Here is a 22,381-nt window from a genome sequence, read left to right as displayed (position 1 = left end):
CATCACCTGCGCGCTAATCACACCCACCTGCGCGCTAATCACAACCGTCTGCACACTAACCATATCACATATAAACAGAACACCAGTACGTGCACGGTGCATCTAAAAATCATAAATTTCACAATTTTAAATTATATAACAAATTTCACATTTTTCATAAACATAGCGGGCATAATCCATTCGCTTGAACCCGGAAATTCTCCGTAATTTCTTTATAATCAATACCATAAATTCCATGATTTTCAAATCCACCAACTCCCAAAATCCATCAATTCAAATATCCACATTTTTCCAAGCATAATAATTTCTTGAAATATCATAATCAAATCTCATAATATTCCATGGGCATATTGTATAAAAATTGAAATCACCAATATAACCAAATATTTTCCTTGAAATATTTGAAAATCAAATCGTGCCCATTTTACTATTAAAACCACACCAATTTCAAAATCCTCAAATCCATAAAATAATTTCACATGGCATACTTTTATAAAATGCACATTTTCTTAAATCCAATAAATTCATAAATAATTCCATAATAAATTGAATAAATATTTGGCACATAGAATTTAAATTCCAAATATTTAAATCACACACATATTATATTCACAAATTAAATTTCCCAAAATTAATTTGAAGATGGGTCACTCACCTGGAGCACGCAATTAACCCACGATCCACTACGGGATCAATTCTACGACTCACCGGTGCTCCTAGAACAAAATTCACAGACAGTCAAATAAATTAATATTTTATTCGGGTAAATAATACCCGGTACCCGGGGGATCAAAACACAAACGATATCTAGAATTTACGAGTTATATACCGAATCGAAGCTCGAGCGATGCTAATCACAGATCCGGTCTTAATTTTCGATGATCGTACCCGACGGGGTTTGAATTTCGTCGGGAAGCTTTTCGGGTTTCGGCTTCGCAATTCTCCCAAACTGTCGCGAATTGGCGGAAACGGATGCCGGATTCAGGTTCAGGAGGTCGAACACAGCGGACTGGAGCTGGCCGTTGAGGAGAGCAACCCAACGGGACCGGCAGTGAGCAAAACGGAGGTCGGACGGTGGAGAAATCACCGTTTGAAGATTTCCGACCCCTCGCCGGAAAACGCTCCGATCCCGGCGCGTCGGTGGTCCAATGGCCGTGATTTTTGGTGGGTAGGCTGGACTTGAGGAGAGGATGATAGGTGTACGGCGCGTGTAATGTAGATCGGCCGGAATAGTGCCGATTCGCGGTGGCCGGCGGTGGAGGGGGAAAAATCGCCGCCAAACTTCGGACGTCCGATCCGGGCGCGTCCGGCGGCCGTTCGCCGTGAAATTTGGAGGTTTTGCCGGAAATGAGGTGGGCAATCTGGATGGCCGGCATGTGTACAGTAACTAGGCCGGAAAACGTGAAAATGACCGGCGGCCGGTGACTCTCTCTCTCTCTCTCTTTCTCTCTCCTCTCTCTCTTTCCCTCTCTTCCCCGAGAGTTTTAACAAATAAAAACCCTGCGTGACACTGTTTATGCCACGTGGACCAATCAGAAGCTGACACGTGGCATTTCACTGTTCACCGACCCAAAAACATTAAAATAATACGGTATCCGGTAAACTTCAAACGTCCATAACTTTTTAACCGGATGTCCGTTTTGAGCGTGCCGCTAGTCTGTGAACTCGTATCGACGAGCACTTCACAACCATGCATGATTCAAAGCTCAATTCCCCATAAACAAAAAGTCAACTCCGGCACCCCTTGGACAGTTTGGACCGCAACTTGTTTCGTCCATAACTTTCAAACCGTAGCTCCGTTTTCGACGTGCTACCAGTCTACGAACTCGTGGCATCGTGCACTTCGCCACGGTACCCTAGTCAACTCAAAATGCTCACCGAGTCAAAAAGTCAACTTTTGACCCCCTTCGGTCAACGGTCAACGGTCAACCTCGGTCAACGTGCACGGATTCCGGTGCGATTTGGGACGGGGTGTTACACAAACTATACGACTATTCACATATATACCAAAGGCATACATAAATAAATTACATGCATAGATAAGTATAGCTAAGCCACAAAGAAAGGACATGTATTCAATCTAAATTACATTAGATATTACACAAAAGAAAACATACATAAAACTGAAAATATATTGTTTGAGGTTTCAGAGATTTAAAAAAGCAAAAATCATTGGCTCAAAGATGCACAAACAAAAGTACTTATTCCCTATTTACCCAAAAATACTAATAATAATAATAAATACCTAATCTCTCCCAGTTCTTTCACTGATCTCAAGAGCTTGGTCTGTTTGCTTGAGCCAAGTTGGGGGAGGCCAGAAAAATTTAGAATAGAGTGACAAACGTTTTAGGGACAAAGCTTCGTTATACTCAAACTTGCCATCGGTTTTAACACTAGTAAAGCAAGAATCCCTAATATAAATGCGGTTTCCCTTGCGTCTTCCAAATTCTGCAGCCAAAAACGAGCACGAAAATCCACCATCTCCCACAAACATTACCCAATCGCTCAACCACGACCCATTAGAGTCCCATTTGCCTAGCTCTTCATCAAGTTTGAAAACATTCAAGCAGGAACAGCCATACCTATAAATCAAATACAAATCATCCTGTGACTTCACCAAGTAGGTAAACGTACGATGGGCATCTTGGGGAGCGGAAGGAGCAACCTGAGTAATCTCCAAGGAAGAACAATCAACAGCTATAATCCGTCTCGTATCATCCACAACATAAAACCTACCTTTGTGATAAGCAATATCTTTGTAATATTGAAACCCATCATCTATTCCCACCCATCTATCCTCACCCATCTTCCACACTAACAATTTTCCATTGATATGGAGAGCCATGGCAACAAATTGACCATCTTTGTTATGACCCAAAACAACTTTCTTAAAGACAATAACTTCTTCTCTAAGTAATTGGCTTTCTCCTCTTACATATTGAAGACGGTACTCTTTGCCTATCTCTCTCACTCTATAATCAAACAGGTTGATGACCTTGGGAAAACGAGTGAAAATTTTCAAATTCTTGATTGTCATTCTTGAAAGTGAAAGTGGGTCTCTGAGATAGACTTTACCTGACTCAGTCTCTTCAATCTTAACAAACCAGCGCCTAGCAACCTTTGGCCTATTCGACCACGAACCTTGATGGGTTGGAGACAATAGATGGTGCTTTCTTTGAGCAATAAGTAGTGGCATCCAGCTTCGAAGTTTTTGAATACTGTAAATGGAAATATGAGAGGCAACCTAGCATGCTTGAGGACGACGTCGTTTTTGGGATTGGGTGGGATTGAGGAACGCCAGCCTTTGTAAACGGCGCGTAAACCGTGGATATATGTGGGAGTAGGGAGGTGCCTTGTAATCTCCTCCAAGATATCTGCGCCGAGGTTGGACCATTGTGATGGGGTTGATTTGCTGCCAGTACTACTCCATCTTTCTCTTTTTCTTTTTCCCAACGACGAATTCATCTTTAGGTTTCCTTGAAGGAGTAGAAAATTTTTTGCTAAGCTTTACTGATTGGGTATCTAATAGCACCGGTTATAGTCTTATAGAAAGCTTTCGATATCGTTAATGCATTAGATCCTCTTTTATTTAGGGTTTATTCTTTTATTTTTTAAGGTTTATTCTTTTAGCTAAAAGGAGTAGAATTTATTTATTTATTTTTAAGGTTAATTACAATTTAATATCTTAATTTATAAGATTTTGCAATTTAAAATTTTCAAAAATAACTATTTAAATCTTTAGTTTTTCAATTTGTTGCGGTAGTAAAAAACTTGTTCTCAAAATATATTTGAAAGAAATAAAATATGTAAAGAAATAGAAGATAATAATCATGTGGGTGGAGGAGATTGTAACCAATTTATTTGGTTAAATTGGAGATTGAATTAATTTACAACAAATGAAAATTTTAAGTAATTAAACTGCTACTTTGAAAATTGAGATTTAGATCGCAAAACCCTTTAATATCACATATACTAAAATGAAAGTGAAACTTATTTTTTATTTTTATCTTTTATGATGATGGAGGCCTTTCGTTTTCTTCTAGTCTTTATATATGTTCTGTAGGTTTTATTTGTACAAGATTGAGGCTCTTCAAAATTTTAGGTTGTGGCCATTTTAATTTGAAGATTCAAGTTGAGTGAAAACTAAAAATAAAAATTAAGAAAATTGAAGATTTAGTTTACCAAAAAAAAAAAAAAAAAAAAAACAAATTGAAAGATTTTAATTGGGTTTTAATTATTGTATTGCTTAGTTAGATAAAGATCATGTCGAGAAATTTTGTGTATCCAGCAATTGAGCAGCTCTACTTCGAGAGTACGAGAAAAGGCGACTGTCAAAATGATTATAAATAATTTGTTCTTTTTGTGGTGTAGGGATTAGTGCGAATGAAAAATGGTTTTTAATTTGGAAAAACCAAAACATTTTTCGGAAAAGTAAACAATTAATATTATTATTCTTATTTCATTCAAATGATTTTGTTGTGATTGATTATACAATCAAAACAAACAGAATCTTTAATTAATTAAGTACTGTTAGCATCCCATTTTGATGAGTACTGAGTCACATTCCGTGTCAAATTAATTAAGGATTTTGTTTGTTTTAATTTTTATATTCACTCTTTTCTTTTGGATTTATTGTACTCATGCCTTTTTGTTTTTTAGCTCAAATATATATATATATATATATTTATATAATTTTGTATCTTTTTTTACTCATGTTTTTTCTGTGAAAAAAAAAATTAGGGACTCATCTAAATCCATTCAAAAGTGATAGAAATTAGATAAAACAAAAAAATAAAAAAATAAAAAACCAGTGATACAAAAGTTAATTTGTGGAGTTTTTATAAGTTCACAAAGATACCAAATAATAACAAAATCTATATTTTAAAAAAATAATAATAAAAAAAATAATCTATAAGATCGAGGTGAGGTTCTACATATTTATTTTATGTAGTTTTTGTTTTATTTATTTATTTATTTTTTAATTTTCATTTACTTTGTTTAATTAATTAATTTAATAGAAAAATTCCACGGTTCTACTCCATTTTGTCCATGGTACAGAGCCGTACTGTATCCTATACAGCCGAATTATGAATTCTAATTAAGTTAATGGCTATTAGTTTGTTTTTAGAGAAAGTGCCTCTCCCTCTCTCAGGTACACAGAAACCATCAAGAAAATTAACCTACCCACAATTTCCACGAGTAAATGTTTTACAAAATATAGACAAAAGCTACCAAGTCAAAAGTCAAAAGTCCACATAACAGATAGTCACTGTTGATCAAACATTTTGGACAAGCATGCTGTTCAGATGGTTAAAATTGATCAGTGCATATGCCATAAATCTCTCCAGAGATCACCTGTAAAATAAATTCAGGTTATCAAATATTATACAGAAACAGGGACCACAAGAAAAATTACATATGCAAAGATATATATTTATAATAATAATTATGCAAATATTTTAAGCAAAATACAAGCACTGTGGAAATGTTAAGGCAAATTTTACTACGTTCATATGAAATCATTGAGTTTAAGGCATAAAACTCACCTATATAGTGATGAGAATCCACAAAATTAGAATTATATGATGCAAAATTGGTTTACTCTGACACTTCAATCTATTGCATGAACTGAAAAAGTAATCCCCAGACACAGTAAAGTGGTTCAGCAGTAGAGATATGGATTTTTTTTTTTTTTTTTTTTTAACAGCAAATACAAAATTAAATTTTGCAGAACTATCAGAATCACAAGACAGCCCTACTAATTTTGTAAGCTTCCGCTAATATTCAGTATACTCTCACTAAAAGCATCAAGGATTGTTCAATAAGGTGACCCTCTTCAAAATTTAGCAATAAGACATGTGAATTTGAGAGTGAAATAGAGACATAATACAAATGTTGAAAGAATGCACGCATGACTATGTATATCAGTATATATTTGCACTAAGGACAAGTGTATCCATTATTTGAGATTCTCCCATATGGCAACAAAATCCTTAGAAACTGAATAATTAAACAGAGTGTAAAACATCTAAAAGCTAAAGTAGGTATGTGCATATGTGTCCGTACCTGGACATTATCATACAATAGAGAATAATGCTAAGCCCACTGAAGTACGAAAACAGAGATTTATTGAACTTCATTAAGACCTACTGCCAGAAATCTTAAAGTGCTCAAAACTTGTTTCTTAAAGTTGTTATCATTCAAGAGGTACTTATACCATAATCTAGTTCGTGATTGTTGTTGATTTACCAAAGATCTTTAATTGAGTCCGCTTCTGGGGTCAATAATCAATACCCCTATTACCAAAGGGGCTCAAACAAGCTAATGATTAATTCCATGAACAATCTAAACCACTAAAACGATAATTAAAACAGATCAGATTATGCAACTTATAAGCACTATTGCTGACTTACCACCAAAAAAAAAAAAAAACACTATTGCCATTTAATCGACATCAGAGAAGCTATAATCCTTGTCCTTATATAACAACATTCTTATCCAAAACATGAAGAAATCTAAAAGAGGCAAGGTGTCCATAAGGCTATAAACATCACCCTTGAGACATGTAGAGAAGCAATGAATTTAAAGAGATTTCAAGATCGGTTATAACCTTTCTTTTGGGAAAACCATTATGCTATGCTTTACAACCTAATTAGCTAGAACGATACACACAATCAGCGGTTGAAATATAAAATATACATGCATATAGACAAAAATATACATGCGTATAGACAAAGGCATACTTACATTAGACACATAATTTATAGATACATGAAGACAGGCATGACATATAATGAACAGCTAACCAGCAAGCAAACGACAGGATCTGAAGATAGATTAGACCAGATTACATCAAAACACACAAAAAACAGAAAAGCAAAAACCATTCAGAAAACTCAGAAAAGTACGTCTTCAATTCAAAGAATCCCTCGACATACTTGATTAAAATAAAATAATGCCATGCGATTTATTGTTCTTATAAATCTATAATTAGCTATTGTATTACCAACTCATATTAGAATCTCAAACAGCATAAATTAACCGAAGTGCAACCAATCTACTGTCAAGTTTAAATTTTACAAAAGATTCACAAGGGTGTATAGAGATTGATGCATTGAACAGCCAAAACTTAAAAGGAAGTTATTATGCTGAGTAGTCATACTTTTTAACTTGGTGTTTGCTTTAGCCAATGTGGGGGAGGCCAGAAAAGTTGAGAATAGCCCGAAAGAGATTTTAGGGGCCGAGCAGTGTAGTCCGAAAAGTCATACACGCCAGCAGCACTGCCTGGGTAACCATCCATATCCCTATCTCCACTAATGAAACAATCATCCCTGTAATAAATACAGTTCTCCTTGCATCCGGGAAATTCTCTAGCCGAAAAAGAGTAAGAACAATGCCATGATCCCACAAACATTATCCGATCCACCAACCAATTCCAAGAACTGAAGTTACTGACCCACATGCCTGACTTTTCTTTAAGTTTGAAAGTATTCTTGAACTGAGACCCATACTTATTAACCAAATACAAATCATCCCCTGACTTCACCAAGTAGATTACATATTCTCGGAGATACACATCCCCAAATTTACAAGCATCTAGAGCAACTTGTGTAATCTCCAATGAAGAACAATCAACAGCTATAACCCATGTCCTACGATCTACAGCGTAAAACCTCCCTTTGTGATAAATAATATCTTTGTAATGAGACCCATTATCTATTTCTACCCATCTATCTTCGCCCATCTTCCATACTGCCAATTTTCCATTGATATGGAGAACCATGACAACATATTCACCGTTTTTATCCTTACCCACAACAACTTTCTTCAACTTGGTAAATTCTACAGGTGGGTTTTTGCCTAGTACAAATTCAAAATGGTACTCTTTGCCTACATCTCTCACTCTATAATCCAATAGATTGATGACTTTGGGAAGACCAGTGGTATTCCCCAAATCCTTAATGGTCATTCTGGAAAGTGGGTCTTTGAGAATAACCTTCCCAGAATCATCGGTCTCTTCGATCTTGACAAACCAGTTGCTAGTAACCTCCCGACCACTGTGAATCTTGACCAAGGGTTCGAGAGAATAAATGGTGTCTTGTTTGAGTAATAGGTGGCCTTGTTTACCTTTGAAGCCTTTCAAGGCTAGAAAGGGAATTTCGAGAGGCAAGCTAGCACGTTTGAAGACGTTGTTGGGAATGGGTGGGAAAGGGATTGAGGAACGCCAACCTTTGCAGACGGCGCGTAATCGGAGAATCTCTGGGCGAGTGGTGTCGTCCAAGCGCTTCGTAATCTCTCGCAATATATCGGTTCCGAGGGTGGACCATTCCGTTATTGGGCTTGATTGGGATATGCTTCTGTTTCTCAACGACGAATTCATCTCTGTTTTCTTTCCTGTACGGTACGAAGAAGAGGAAGAAAGAGGATGCTTTTTCACTTTAGCCCTTTGAGTTTGTTTTATATAAATTTTAGGTCTTTGAGTTTGTACATACAATTATGTATTTGTGTATGTTATATATATGTCTGATGCGTTTTTTCACATAAAAGTTTATGACAAAGTTCTTTCACAATTAATCTCAATCCTAGACGATTTTTGACCTTTTCCACGAGAAGCGGTACGGATGTAGATGATATCATCACGACCTCTCTTTTTACTAGGATAAAATAATTTTAATCTTTTTTCTATCAAAAAAAATAATTTTAATCTTTAATTAATATTATCTTTTAAATACAAGTTTATCCAAATAGGCTTTTAGTTAAGCCCCAATCAATCATCTCTCTCCTCGGCCCCAAATTCTTCCATTCAAGAAAAATGTTATTGCACTTTTTTCTTCAAATACTGAAAATTGCACCTTTTATTTTATTTTTTTTCTTTTGTTTTTAATACTTTCTATTTCTCTCTTCTAGTAAAATAAAGGTTATATGTAAAAAAAAGAGCACCATGATTTTATAGATTTTAATCTCCTCTAGTATGTATATATATATATATATATATATATGCAAATTAATGCGTACACAATACCTATACACGATAAGAGGCAATGGCTTTATTTCTCAAGATGATTTCGAGGTCTTCGTAAGGCAGAAATTTCTCAATGCAATCCATCCTGACCTTAACTAATCAGCACCTTGTGCCTTCGCCTGGACCATATCACTCACCATTTCCTCAGTGGTTTGAACCGTTAATGGAACACATACCATGGTTGAAGTCATCTTCATTTTCTACCCCATATATATATATATATATAAAGAAATTTTACGGTATAGAGATGGTCCGCACCACAATAGAAACGATCCGTATCATGTTATGGTACCATTATCAATATTTATTTTTGTGTGATAGTATTAACAATGATTAATTAAGATCTGTATGATAAAAATTGATGAACGTATATACTATAAACGGATTATATATAAATATATATTTTCATAGAATTGATCATGAAGACTTTGGAACTTTGCTAAAACATAATAATGTGTTTATTTGGCAATTGTACAATGGGCTTTCCTATTTAGAAATTAAAATCTATAAAATTATGGACTTTTTTTTTTTTTTTAAATCTATATCCTTTACTTTATTGGAAGAGAGAAATAGAAGGGAAGGGGGGAAAAAAATCCTTATAGCATAAGTGCAGACCTTTTTGTATTTCAATATTTGAAAGAAAAAAAGTTTAGCATCAGTTTTCTTGGATGAGAGAATTGTGGCTGCGGAGAGAGATAGTTGAGGCTTAAAAAGGCTTAATCGGCAAAAATGTCCCTAATTCGACCCATCTATATGATATAATTTTTATATTTGTATTTTTAAAAATTTATATACAAATAATTTTTTTTGTAATAAAGTGTGAATAACGTATCTAAAATGCAATAAAAATACAATAAAATATAATATAGTCATACATAAATATAATAAAATATATATTTAAAAAATACAATGCAATGCTTCAAAATTTCAAATACATAAATATAAAATTTATAAAGGTACACACATGATAAAGTTATATATTTATATTTATTTATTTAATAATTGGTTAAATTAGAAATTAAAAAAAAAATAATATAGACCGGGCCAAATTCAAGGTGGGGTTTTTATTCTTTGGCCTTGTCTCGACCCCATTCGAGATATAAAATTTTATTCCGAATCCGTTCCATAACCTTGATTTATCGAGAAAAAAACTATCTTTTTAGAGACGGTGTACCTTAATTTTCAGATTGTGTGAGATAAATTGTTATTCTTACCTCAATTATATAAAATGTCAACTAAACAAAAAAAAAAAAACTTTTAAGAATTTTGCATTATACCTTATTGAATCCATCAATATTAAATTTGGATGGAAAAAATTACACTATATAAGAAATCCTGATATAAAAGAAAAATAAAATTAGTGAACTAAGAATTCGGAAGTTGAAAATTTTAGTAAAAAACTATGTGAATAAAAAAAAAATATAGAATATTAAGTGGAGTAATGGGTGTCATGGGTTCTAACAATTGAACAATTTTATTTATCTATTTTTTGTACTTATTTTTAGTATTTTTTTTTCTTTTCTTTATTTCTTTTTTTTTTTAATCGTTCAACCAAATTAACTTTTTTTTTTCTCGTACAAAAATAGAATTTGAAAGTATGAAGTTACAAACATTAACTAAATTTTTTTGTTTTGAGTATAAACATAAACTAAATTGAATTATAAAAATTATATTTTACTCTTATGAGCTTTTTTTTTTTTTTTGTCTTCAGACAGAAGAGGAAAATATATAATTTTATTATGCAATGGTTTTTGTGATGCTAAAACTAAAATAGAACAACTAAATTTACATTTTTAAAGAAAACCATATATAGAAATAGTTAGCAAAATAACATTTTTCAATATAATTTGTCGTATAAAGAGAAGAATAAAATAAAGTTTTAATATTTACTGTGACACCTATTTTCTTTTTTTTTTGGGAGACAAATTATGACACCTAAATGTGAAATAGATTTTTCGCAACTTACCCGAAATACATTATTTGAGAATGCGTTGTGGGTTATCTGACAAAGTCCAGATATTTCTTTAGTGTTAAGACTGTTGGGGGGTGCACAATTGGTTTTTAATCTTTCCAAAAGAGTTGGGGCATGACGGTAATACCACATAATTTCCACCACCGACTCACTCTAGGTAAATCTATCCGCTAAAACACACACACACACACACACACACACATGTATATATAGAAACAAGTTAGGGCAGGAGTAAAGAGGGAAATAGAAAGCTACGGAAGAGGAAAGGTGATAATGGGGTTTCCGAAAAACAAATTTGCAAATCGAAAATCAACTTTGAAGAAGAAAGCTGCGGAGCTTGCTGCATTGTGTGGTGCAGAGGTCTGTGTGATCTGTTTGGATGCTAATGGCTACATGGAAACCTGGCCAGAGGATGTAAACAAGGTCAAAGCCACAATCTTGAAGTACAATCATACTGTTCAAGCTACTAAGAAAAAAGCCAAAACCAAAGTGAAAGCAGCCGCTGATGAGAAGAACAGCTTCAACCCCTGTTCTAATGGAATAATGTGGGATGGGAATCTAGAAAACCTATCCAAGGAGTCTTTCATGAGTTTATCAAATTGCTTGGAGGCCAAGATTCAAACTTTGGATTATCAAATCGATCAGGCTGATGATGATGATAATCAACTTACTTGTGTGGGACCCATTTATGGCTTTGATGAGATTGATATGAATAACCCTGACCTTATGACAAACAATTGTTGTAATAATATGGTAATGGTAGACCAATTCGACCAACTCCAACACTCTATCCCTCTCGCTACTGATCTTCCTCCTCTTCCCACGGAGTTCTCAGACAATAATTCAACAACAATGGCGGCATCGCACTCACTTTCCAATTGCAATCACATCATTGATGATGTTGTTGGAAATACCGTTGGTATTATTGACTATGATGATGGTTATCAATATTGGAATAATCTTTTGGGAGCTGATCTGGAGACTACTAATTCAGATTTGGGGTCAGAATTTAATTTTCTCATGCAAGAGTACAGCAAGGAAATTAGTTGCTCTAATTTTCCGGCAGAGGATAATTTTTGTTTGCCTATGAATCAAATTTGCGGAATGTAATTGATTTAATTATCTGTCTCACGGTAGTTTAATTAGACTTAATAGAAAGATCAAATATATATATATATATATATAACCCAATTTTGTATGCACGGTGGTTTAATTTTTATTTTATGCTATATATTCTCTTTTCTTTCTTTTCAATTTTTTTTTTCTGCCTTTTTTTTTTTTTTTTTCTTTGTAATAACTTTTAATGTCTCATGGTTAAGTACGCTTATTCAGTCACATGGGTTTAATTTGTTAGTTAATTTTTAAAGTAAACGAGAAGGGATTCTGTGCATTCCAGAAATTAAGGCCGAAATATAGGAGAATTCAATTTGTTTTTCCATCCAAATTGGTATTGCTAAATTTGTTTTCATTTTTTTCCCATTATTTACTAGAATTACAGCTTCTCAAGAGTTGATCAATTTAGACTTCAAAGTTCCACTCCTACTAAACTCTGTCCATGAGTATGGCTGTCCTAAAACCGAACTAAAAATTTCACTCGTTTTATCCCCCATCTCTCCTGGCTAAATCCAATTGAGCTATCGGATTTTATTTTGTTTCAAGGCAAAAATTGACCATTCCCTCTCCCAAGTTAACAAAAATTATCAAAGACAAAATCAAACTAGCAAGCAACATCAATTTGGTACCAAATGTGTAAGAAGTTTAAAATTTCAATTAAAAAAAAAAAAAGCAGCTAAATGTTCCCCAACATATACACAAAAGGCTACCATTCCATTTCAAGAGAACAACAGCACCGTCAGTTTGCTACCAAAATTATAAGAAAACACCAACTGAAAAGAGAACTTAAGACTGCCCAACAAAACAGGCAACAAGCTGCTAATCAGATTTTGCTGATTCTGATCAAAATTCTTACGATAAAAGGTTTTGCTTGTATGCATAAATCTCTCCCTGATCACCTCTAAAAGAAATTTTCACAAACAAAGAAATATTCATACGGAGTGCATATGAAATTAAATATACACAAACATGGACCAAATAAGTAATGAACACAAATAAAATTACATAAGCAAGATATATGTATAAAAATAGTTGCAAACATTTTAAGCAAAGTACAAGCATTGTGGAATGTTAATGCAAATGTTCCTATATTCATATGATATCATTGTGATATAGGACATGGAATTTTTTAACCTCGAATACAAAATTAAATATTCTATAAGTATCAAAAGTATATATTATTGTAGCCTACCAATTTTGTAAGCTTAGACTAAGCTTCAGTATAATCTCACTAGACGCATAAGGATTCTTCCACAGGTTATATTGTTCAAATATTGCAGCAATTTTTGTTAATGCAAGAGTGAAATAGAATTTGCACAAACAAAAAGTTTGTCGACCATATGAGATTCTCATATATTAAAATACAAGCTACAGGAAAAGAATAATTAAACAAACAGAAACAGAATAATTACACATAGAATTATTGATCCTCATTAAGCCAACTACATAACTCATGATAACAAAAAATCCAAAAGCAGTTCATAATTCATTACTCAAAACTGCTATGGGAAAAAAAAAATATTTTGTCATAACCTTTTGGCGATCTGATGTCATAATCTAGTTTGTAGGCAATTTATCAAATAACTGAAATTGGCGTTAATCACTAAAGTTCAGTATTAGGGGCTCACTAATCATTTTATTATATAGCAGTATATTAAATATATATGTATAAAAATAATTATGCAAATTTTTAAAGCAAAATATAAGCATAATGGAAATGTTAAAGCAAATTTTCCTATGTTCTTATGATATCATTGAGATGAAGGCATAAAACTCAATAATAGTGAGTATCCACAAAATAGAATTAATGATGCACAATTGTTTGACTTTGACATCTAAATGTATTGCATAGATTGAAATAATATTTCTCAGACATAGTAAAGTGGTTAAGCAGTAGAATAATGAAATTCTTTTTCAGCAAATATAAAATTAAATTTTGTAGAATGGTCCAAAGCATATATCGATATAGCCCCACTACTTTTTAAGCTTCCACTAATCTTCAGTACACTCTCACTAAAGCATAAGGATTGTTCAATAAGATGACATTGTTCAAAATTTAGCAGTGAGTCATATGAATTTGAGAATGAAATAGAAATATATAATACACATGTTGAAAGAAAGCACATATAAGTATGTATATATTTTCACTAACAAGAAGTGTATCCTTTAGTTGAGATTCTCATATTGTAATAAAGTGTATCCTTGAATAATTAAAAAGGGTTAAACAAAATTCATGTGAATACAAGAGTGAAATAAAAGTCCAACACATATAAAAGATAATGTACCTATGTGCATATAAGTGTCCGTGGTTTGACATTATTATATAACAAAGTGTAATCCTTAGTCAACTGAAGTATAAAAACAGAGAGTTATTGAACTTCATTAAGACACACTGCCAAAAATCAAAAAGTGTCAAAACTTGTTTCTTAAACTTGTTACCATTCAGGAGGTGTTCATATCGTAATCTAGTTTGCGGGTAATTTACCAAATATCTTTAATTAAATTGAATTATTAAAACTCCACTTTTGGGGTCAATAATCAATACCAATTACCAAAGAGGCTCAAATTAGCTAATGACAATCTAAACCAATAAAATGATAATCAAAACAGTTCAGATTATGCAACTTATAAGCACTTATTGCTATTTGATTGAAATAAGAGAAGCTAGAATCCTTATCCACATATAATGTTTGATTCTTATCCAAAACTAGAAGAAGTGTAAAGAACCATTTTGTGGAAATTGGAAACAGCTAAAAGAAACAGTTTCACAAACAAAAAGTATCCAAATATGAATCCCTCAAGTCCTGAAAATTAAGCACGGTTCAGCCAATTTATTGGCCAAGTAAAAGCTATAATTGGCATCAGCTATCCATCACCAAACCATTGAAATGTCAAAACAACATACATTACTTGAAACTCATAAAACAATTACTGTACAATTAAATAAAGACTCACAAGACACCTTGATATTAATGCATTAACAACTAAACCACAATCTGATAATCAAAGGATAATATTCTTACTTCCAATTTGGTTTTTCCCTGAGCCAGGTTGGTGGAGGCCAGAAAATTGCAGAATAGCCAACAACAGATTTCAGGGGCCCAGAAACATTGTCCTCCAAGTCAAACAAGCCGGCATTCCGGCCTGGGAAATCATCCTTAACACCACCAAAGCTATCATCAGGTAAATGAACGCAGTTATTCTTTAATCCAACAAAATCTTTAGCCGAAACAGAGAAGGAACAACCATCTCCCACAAACATTACCTGATCGCCCTTCACAGAAGTCCAATCCTGTCTGGCTTCATCAAACTTGTAAAGTTCTAAATAAGGGACTACGACCACCGCCTTCATCATCAGAATCATCTTCAATATGAAATCAAAATTAAGATCTATATGATGATCAATCAGAAACAGATCTCCAAGCGTATTCACCAAGTACTTATAGAAACCCCATACTGACCCCCATTATTGACCATTGGAGGTGTAACCGCTTCCAAAGATGAAGGATCAACTGCTATAGTCAGCCCACTGTAATCAACAGCATAAAACCTTCCATTATAGAAAGCAATGTCCTGATAACGAGAATGTCCACGCCCATCAACAACTTTTGCCCATTTCTCATCACCCAATTTCCAAACACCCAATTTCCCACCAATGTGTATAGCCATGATCAAAAACTCACTCTCATGCTTAGAACCCACAACAACTTTCTTAATCATAATAGACTTGAGCTCATTAAAATCAACTTCACTATCATCGATTTTAGTTGATCCAACAAATTCGAGACAGTTTGTTTTCCCAACCTCTCTGATCCTATAATCCAACAAGTTGATAACCCTATTGGGTAGATTAGCAATCTTACCGAGTTTCTTGATGGCGAATCTGGAAAGAAGGTCATTGAGACGCACTTTCCCGGAGTGATCGAAATCTTCAATCCTAACAAACCAGTACTTGGTTTAACTACTCCAAGCGCTTGAAATCTTTGTCAAAGGCTCGAGGCAGTAGAAGGAGGTCTCTTTTGAGTAAGAAATGGCCTCTACGCCTTGGGTGGTATTTATTGGGACCGATTGGAAATGGGAGTTTGAGAGGTGGTGAGCCAGCAGGGCTAAGGCTCTTAGGAGGAAGAGGGACCGAAGAACGCCCAGAGCAGCACACGGCGCGTACATGGAGGATGTCCGTACGAGTGTTGGTTCGGTCTTTTTTTTTTTTCCTTTTTTTTCTTGAAGGAGAAGAAATAGACGTACGGAGCTTTTCTATTTTAGCAGAGACTCTCTATGTTTGAAATGGAACGAGGCGTTGGATTCGGATTGAATTTCCAGTGGAAAGTTTGTAGGAATTGGGGTGGGTCTCTGTTACATTACGAATTTAGCCCTGCGTTTTGGGACACAAGGAAATGTGGAGAGTGGAATGCTATGGACATTTTGGTAAAAGAATGAAACAGATCCTTTTCGGTGAAATAAAAAAAGAATTTTATTCAAAATTTGTAAGCATAGAATGAACAGTGCTTCTATACACACATCGAATCATTTATACACGAACTAATTAAGTAAACTTTGAGATTTATGTTTTATAATTAAAAAATAAATAAATAGAAGAAAATATTAGATATACCAAATTTTGAAATCTCATTTTTTGTGTTGTTGTCCAAATGATGAAGAAGCAAATGCCATGCTAACTTAATACATGTGTTGGAATTTTTATAACTGCAACAAATTAATCAAGTGTATGAGTGGGTTTTTATATATATATATATATATATATAGCATTTTTATTGAAGCTCATTACACTTTTTTTTTTCATTATTTATTTTGTTTTGTGTGTGTGTGTGTGTGTGTGTGTGTGCGCGTGTGCGCGTGTGAATACAGATACGGAACGCTAACACTAGCAGGATATAATCAATGAGGCTGAGCATTATTTGAGAGACGAAGTATATACAATATTTCTATATATTAATATTTTGTTTGTGGGGATGTTTGTATATATATATATTAAAAGTTATGATTTTCTTACTAGATTAATTAAGTTTTCTTTTTTTTTTTTTTTGGGGGGGAACATACTAGATTAATTAAGTCGGTTGTGACTATTTTTTTTATAATTAATTCGTATTTTAATATGCACTCAATTTATTCAGTTATTATCGACTTTTGATTAGTTTGATTTGTAGCTCGACTTCTATCTTCCACCAAAAGAAAAATAAAAAAATAAAAAACATCTAGCTTATATCTGGGATCTGAAAGTTACGGATTGTAAGACAAAAATAATTGAAAGTATCTGTTCCAAATGCACTTTTTTTTTTTTTTTTGGGGTTATTCTACAAGATGAAAAATTGCTAATCATTTTGTTGATTTTGACCAACAAAAACAAAATGTAGAAAAAAACAAATAGAACCGCTATGAAAATTAAATGGTCATTTGAATTAAACTAATGGATACCTGCACAAGCTTAATGATAAATGCTTTAATTGAAAGAGTGAACCTCTTGAAGATCCCTGTTTTAGAATTATCCACATTGGCATCCCTTTTATGAACAAAATTTGAAGATGGTTGTAAGCTTCAAAAGCCTAATACAAGCTTCACTTGTTATTTAAACCAACAAGAAAAAAGGGAAAAAAAAAAAATATATATATATATATATATATATGATTTCTCGTTAATTTATGATTTCTTTTTCATTTATCCACTACATTTAGTTTATTTTGCATAACATTCTTATTCATCTTTCACTCAACATGGAAAAATTTTCAGATTTGACATTGTGGGTTAATTAATATATTTTACCATATTGAATGCTGATTTTCTTGTTGAATAAAAGATGAATAAGAATATTAAGTAAAATAAGGGAGAGATGCAAATAAGAAATGAAAAAAAAATAATGTTTTTTTTTTTTTAAGATTAAATAACAAGTGGAACTTATAATAAACTCTTAAAGCTCACAATATGCTTTCCAAACTAACAATAAGAAGCCTTTTATAACAAAACTATATATATATATATATATATATATTATATTATAGAAGGATACATAAAAAAAATGGAAAAACAAAGAAACAAAAACTACCAGGTTAACAGTACACAGCCATAATCAGTTTTCATATAAAATGTGCAACAAAACTTCAACCGAACTGATATCATCCATTGTTTGAAAACGCAGCATTGAGATTGTTATTGAAAAGCAAACAAACATAGATAAGCACAACAACAAACAAGCACAAGATCCTAGTTCTTGAAAATACAATATATTGATTATACAACATTATTCTATATATTATGAGGTACTACTTTTCACGAGCCTGTGCAATTAAGACTACACAAAATGAAGCATGAACGCATGGTGATACAAGCAAATATTTATTAGTGCCCCTTGAAGTTGAGATCATATGCATAGGCTCAAATCTCCCTTTGATCGCCTGTAAAAGTAGTTTCCATAGAAAAGCAAAGTTACAAGTATATATTGTAAAAAACATAATTGCAAACCTTTCTGTCTCCATACGATATATATGTGCAATATTCTTCTCGGTAACACTGACTGTCAAGAAAATTTATAAAAATAAGGTCTTAGAGAGTTGTTTCACTAGTCTAGCATCTTCAATGGTATGTAAGCTTGGAAGAAAACATATATAAAGCATAGTGTTGTTTGATTTTTCCTGGTAGGAATAGGATGGAAATAATGTTTCTCGAATACAAAATTAAACTGTCTTAAAACTATTGCACGCAAAAGATTTATTCCTTAAGATGACATTTACCATATTTAGCAGCAAGGCATATGAATGCAAGTCATGTCATGAGTTCGTAAAGCTACAAATGATGAATGTATAAAGTACAAATTGCACATGTACAGGGAAAGAGGTGATTAAATCACAATCTAATCTGCGGATATATAACTTACCAAAGATCTTTAATTAGTTGACTTCATGATCAATTATTAGAAGTCCACTTTTAACGGTCAATAATCAATACTAATTGCCAAAGAGGCTCAAATTAGCTAATGATTCCACGAACAAACTAAACCAAAAACCTGATAATCAAACAGTTTAGAGTATGCAATTCATGAACAGTTATTCCTATCCCTTACATAGGTGTAAATCCTATATAATAATGCTTAAAATTTTTTTATCCAGAACAAGAGGAAATTGTAAAGGAGTCAATAAGTCCCTAAAGCTATAAGTAACCTTGAGACATAGAAAAGCAATCAATCTAAAGAAAGTTCAAAACAGTATGCACTTAATTTGATCAGTTATGCGGCTGGTTCGCATTGGATTAGTTTCATTTGCGTCCTGGACTAATTAAGTTGGCAAAGTCACTATTTAATAATTCAAATCCCCACCCCTATATAAGTAATTAAGCTTGTATATGTGATCTTGATGTTGAGTAAGTTGTGGCTGTAAGGGAAAAAAAAAAAAAAAGCACGACCATTCAAAGAATTTGCAATGTCAAATGCAATTTTTTTGTTACTCTTCAACAGGTATAAAAAATGCTGACAATTTTGATGATTTTGACCACAAAAACAAAAAGTAGAAAAAAAAAAAAAAAGCATTATGGATATTAAATCTGCATTTGAACCAAACCGACAGGTGCCTACACAAGCTCAAGAGTAAATGCTTCAAATCATATAATATATGTATATATATATATATATATATATTGAAAAAAAAAAAACACAGCAAAATAAAGAAAACAAAAAACAAGAACTACCAGGTTAACACAACAATGCCTTGATCAATTTCGTATAGATGTACAAGAAGACATCAACCAATACTATAATTAACCATTGGTTTGAAAATACACGACCGAAATTGTTACTGAAATACTACAAACATGGACAAGCACCACTATATAAACAAGCAAAAGACCCTAATTCTTGGACTTCAAGTTGAAAGAAAAACCTATGAAATGAAGCCATTTAATGCACTGTCTTGGTTATGGAACATTTCTATATTTATGTGTATATATTATGAAGGTTACTATTTATTACGAACCCATTTAAGCCATTTAACTTAATTATTGCATAAATTTAAACACAAACGTTATAAGCAAAGTCAATGTATATATATTACAAAAACATTAATGTTGCAAATATTCCTATGTCCTTATGATATATATGATTGACATACAAACATTATGAAATATTCTAAATAGGGTGTGTCAACAAAATTTAGAGAAATAAGGTCAGGAGTTGTTTCACTAATCTTCAGTGGCATATAATTGTATGTAAGCTTCAAGGAAATATAGGCATGGAATTAGATATAATCAAGCAGTCCAGTTAAAGCAATTCATAGAAGGTTATTATTGTCTAATTGAAATCAGAGAAGCTAATATCCTTGTGTATATAGCAGTTCATCTACAATGCTTAAATACTCTTATCCAAAAGACGATGAAATGTAAAAGAGCCAAGAGAGTCCATATAGCTACATATAACAACCTTGGGGCATTTAGAAAAGCAATCAGTTTAAAAGAGATTTCAAAGAGTAGACGTAAAATATATTATGGGAAAACCATTGAGGTATGCTTTTCAACCTAATTAGTTTTGAATGATACACATAATCAACGGTCAAGGTATATAAGTTATTCATACAGATACACAATGGTATTCATAAATTACGTACTTAATTAATGCATAGATACATACACACACACACACACACACATATATATATATATGCATACACGCATACACAAGGTATTGAGAAATTACATCAGATTACACAAAATACATATACTTAAATATATAGGCTCAAAGATGCACAAGAAAGTATCTATGCAACACACACACACACACACACACACACACAAAAATCGAAAGCATTTATTCTAAACTACAATGAGATTTAAAGTACTCTTACTTTCAAGTTGGTTTTTGCTTGAGCCAAGTTGGAGGAGGCCAGAAAAGTTTAGAACATGGTGAAAAATCTTTGTGGGGCAAAAAAGTGTAGGGAAAGTCAAATTTGTCAGCATCGAAGACGGGGTAATCATCCCAAGCACTGCTGAAGCAATCATCGCTAAAATAGATACAGTTTTCCTTGCATCCACCAAATTTTTCAGCCGAAACAGAGAATGAGAATCCATTCTCTCCCACAAACAACACCCAATCGCTTGACCACAGCCAATTAAAGTCCCATTGGCCTGATTCCTCATCAAGTTTGAAGACGTCCAAGAAAGTACAGTCGTACTTATTGATCAAAAACAATTCATCTTCCTGCGACTTCACCAAGTAGGTGGAGCGAGGAGATGCTTGTTGCTCTCCGAACTCACCATAAGTAGGAGGAACAACCTGTGTAACCTCCAAGGAAGAACACTCAACTGTTATAAGCCTTCTCTTTTCATCCACGGCGTAAAACTTCCCTTTATGATAAGCAATGTCTTTGCAACAAAACTCATTATCTATTTTCACCCATTTATCTTCTCCCATTCTCCAAGCTATCAATTTTCCACGGCCGTACATAGTCATGACCATGAAGTCACCATTTTCCTTCTGACCCACCACGATTTTGTTATACTTATCAACATCTCTAGGTCGTCGGCTTTCTCCTGGTACATATTGAAGACGATATTCTTTGGCTACCTCTCTAACCCTATAATCCAATAGGTCAACGGCCTTTGGAAGACTGTTGATGTTTCCAAAAGTCTTGATGGGCATTCTGGAAAGTGGGTGTTTGAGAATAACTTTCCCAGGAGACTCAGTCTCTTCGATCTTGACAAACCAGTTTCTTATAGAACTGTTAGGGTTTCGACCAGTTTGGAACTTGACCAAAGGTTGGAGACAGTAGACGGTGGTTTGTTTGAGTGATAAGTGGCCTTCTTTACCTTTGACGTTTTTGAGGCTTCGAAATGGAAGGTCGTCAAGAGGCAACTTAGCACTTTTGATGATGTTGTCGTTGTTGGAACTGGGTGGAGGGTTTGGTGGAGGGATTGAGGAACGCCAGCCTCTGCAAACAGCGCGTAGACGTTGGATGTCTAGGGGAGTTTCGGCATCCAAGCGCTTTGTGATGACTTCCAGTACATCTGAGTCAAGGGTGGACCATTGCGATGGTTTCGATTTGCAGCTCCATCTTCTTCTTTTTGTAGATGATGACGGATTCATCGGATTCATCGTCTTTTTGCTTGCTTTTTTTTTTTGCTATTTTCCCGCAGGGAGAGAAGAAGGAGAAAGAAATCTATATACAGTGGTTTTGAGTGGTTTTGCCAGCTTTGTCTTTGGTAGCCAATATCTAAAAGCAGCCGTTTTTTTCCTTTTTTGGTTTTCGTGCCTCTATTGCAGAATTAATGAGTGAGTCAGG

General features: G+C 33.5%; 5 protein-coding genes across 7 annotated transcripts; 1 reads left to right on the top strand and 4 right to left on the bottom strand.

Annotated features, from left to right (window-relative positions):
• Positions 1-2,211: 2,211 nt before the first annotated feature.
• LOC125423719 (F-box protein SKIP23) lies at positions 2,212-3,196 on the bottom strand. The gene has a single exon (XM_048478798.2). It carries the CDS (start codon positions 3,194-3,196, stop codon positions 2,246-2,248), a length of 951 nt encoding a protein of 316 aa, XP_048334755.2. The 3' UTR covers positions 2,212-2,245.
• Positions 3,197-5,166: 1,970 nt separating this feature from the next.
• On the bottom strand, positions 5,167-8,499 carry LOC107409099 (F-box protein SKIP23). 2 transcript variants are annotated; one of them, XR_007239398.2, is made up of 3 exons: positions 7,163-8,499; positions 5,547-5,628; positions 5,167-5,355 (listed from the first exon to the last, which is right to left on the bottom strand). XR_007239398.2 is itself a non-coding variant. In XM_048469358.2 (2 exons), the coding sequence occupies exon 1, from the start codon at positions 8,378-8,380 to the stop codon at positions 7,166-7,168; it is 1,215 nt and encodes a 404-aa protein (XP_048325315.2). In that variant the 5' UTR covers positions 8,381-8,498; the 3' UTR covers positions 5,167-5,355; positions 7,163-7,165. The 2 variants fall into 2 exon arrangements, 1 of the variants encoding a protein (XP_048325315.2); XM_048469358.2 differs by lacking the exon at positions 5,547-5,628 and having other exon boundaries at positions 7,163-8,498.
• Positions 8,500-10,881: 2,382 nt separating this feature from the next.
• Positions 10,882-13,008, top strand: LOC107418187 (agamous-like MADS-box protein AGL103). Its single transcript, XM_016026865.3, has one exon. The coding sequence runs from the start codon at positions 11,268-11,270 to the stop codon at positions 12,102-12,104; it is 837 nt and encodes a 278-aa protein (XP_015882351.2). The 5' UTR covers positions 10,882-11,267; the 3' UTR covers positions 12,105-13,008.
• A 1,878-nt stretch (positions 13,009-14,886) lies between these two features.
• On the bottom strand, positions 14,887-16,395 carry LOC132799183 (F-box protein At2g17036-like). Its single transcript, XM_060813973.1, has 2 exons — positions 15,569-16,395; positions 14,887-15,471 (listed from the first exon to the last, which is right to left on the bottom strand). Exons 1-2 carry the CDS (start codon positions 15,825-15,827, stop codon positions 15,413-15,415), a joined length of 318 nt encoding a protein of 105 aa, XP_060669956.1. The 5' UTR covers positions 15,828-16,395; the 3' UTR covers positions 14,887-15,412.
• Positions 16,396-18,189: 1,794 nt separating this feature from the next.
• LOC112492633 (F-box protein SKIP23) lies at positions 18,190-22,326 on the bottom strand. 2 transcript variants are annotated; one of them, XM_048467731.2, is made up of 2 exons: positions 20,948-22,326; positions 18,190-18,633 (listed from the first exon to the last, which is right to left on the bottom strand). In XM_048467731.2, exon 1 carries the CDS (start codon positions 22,192-22,194, stop codon positions 20,950-20,952), a length of 1,245 nt encoding a protein of 414 aa, XP_048323688.2. In that variant the 5' UTR covers positions 22,195-22,326; the 3' UTR covers positions 18,190-18,633; positions 20,948-20,949. The 2 variants fall into 2 exon arrangements, with proteins under 2 accessions (XP_048323688.2, XP_024932652.2); XM_025076884.3 differs by having other exon boundaries at positions 18,191-18,514; positions 20,948-22,324.
• Between the last annotated feature and the right edge of the window lie 55 nt (positions 22,327-22,381).

Source organism: Ziziphus jujuba, chromosome 1 (genome assembly GCF_031755915.1).
Source record: "Ziziphus jujuba cultivar Dongzao chromosome 1, ASM3175591v1".
Taxonomy (NCBI): Eukaryota; Viridiplantae; Streptophyta; class Magnoliopsida; order Rosales; family Rhamnaceae; genus Ziziphus; species Ziziphus jujuba.
The sequence above is the reverse complement of the archived record's forward strand: the minus strand, read 5'-3'. Positions and strand labels throughout refer to the sequence as shown.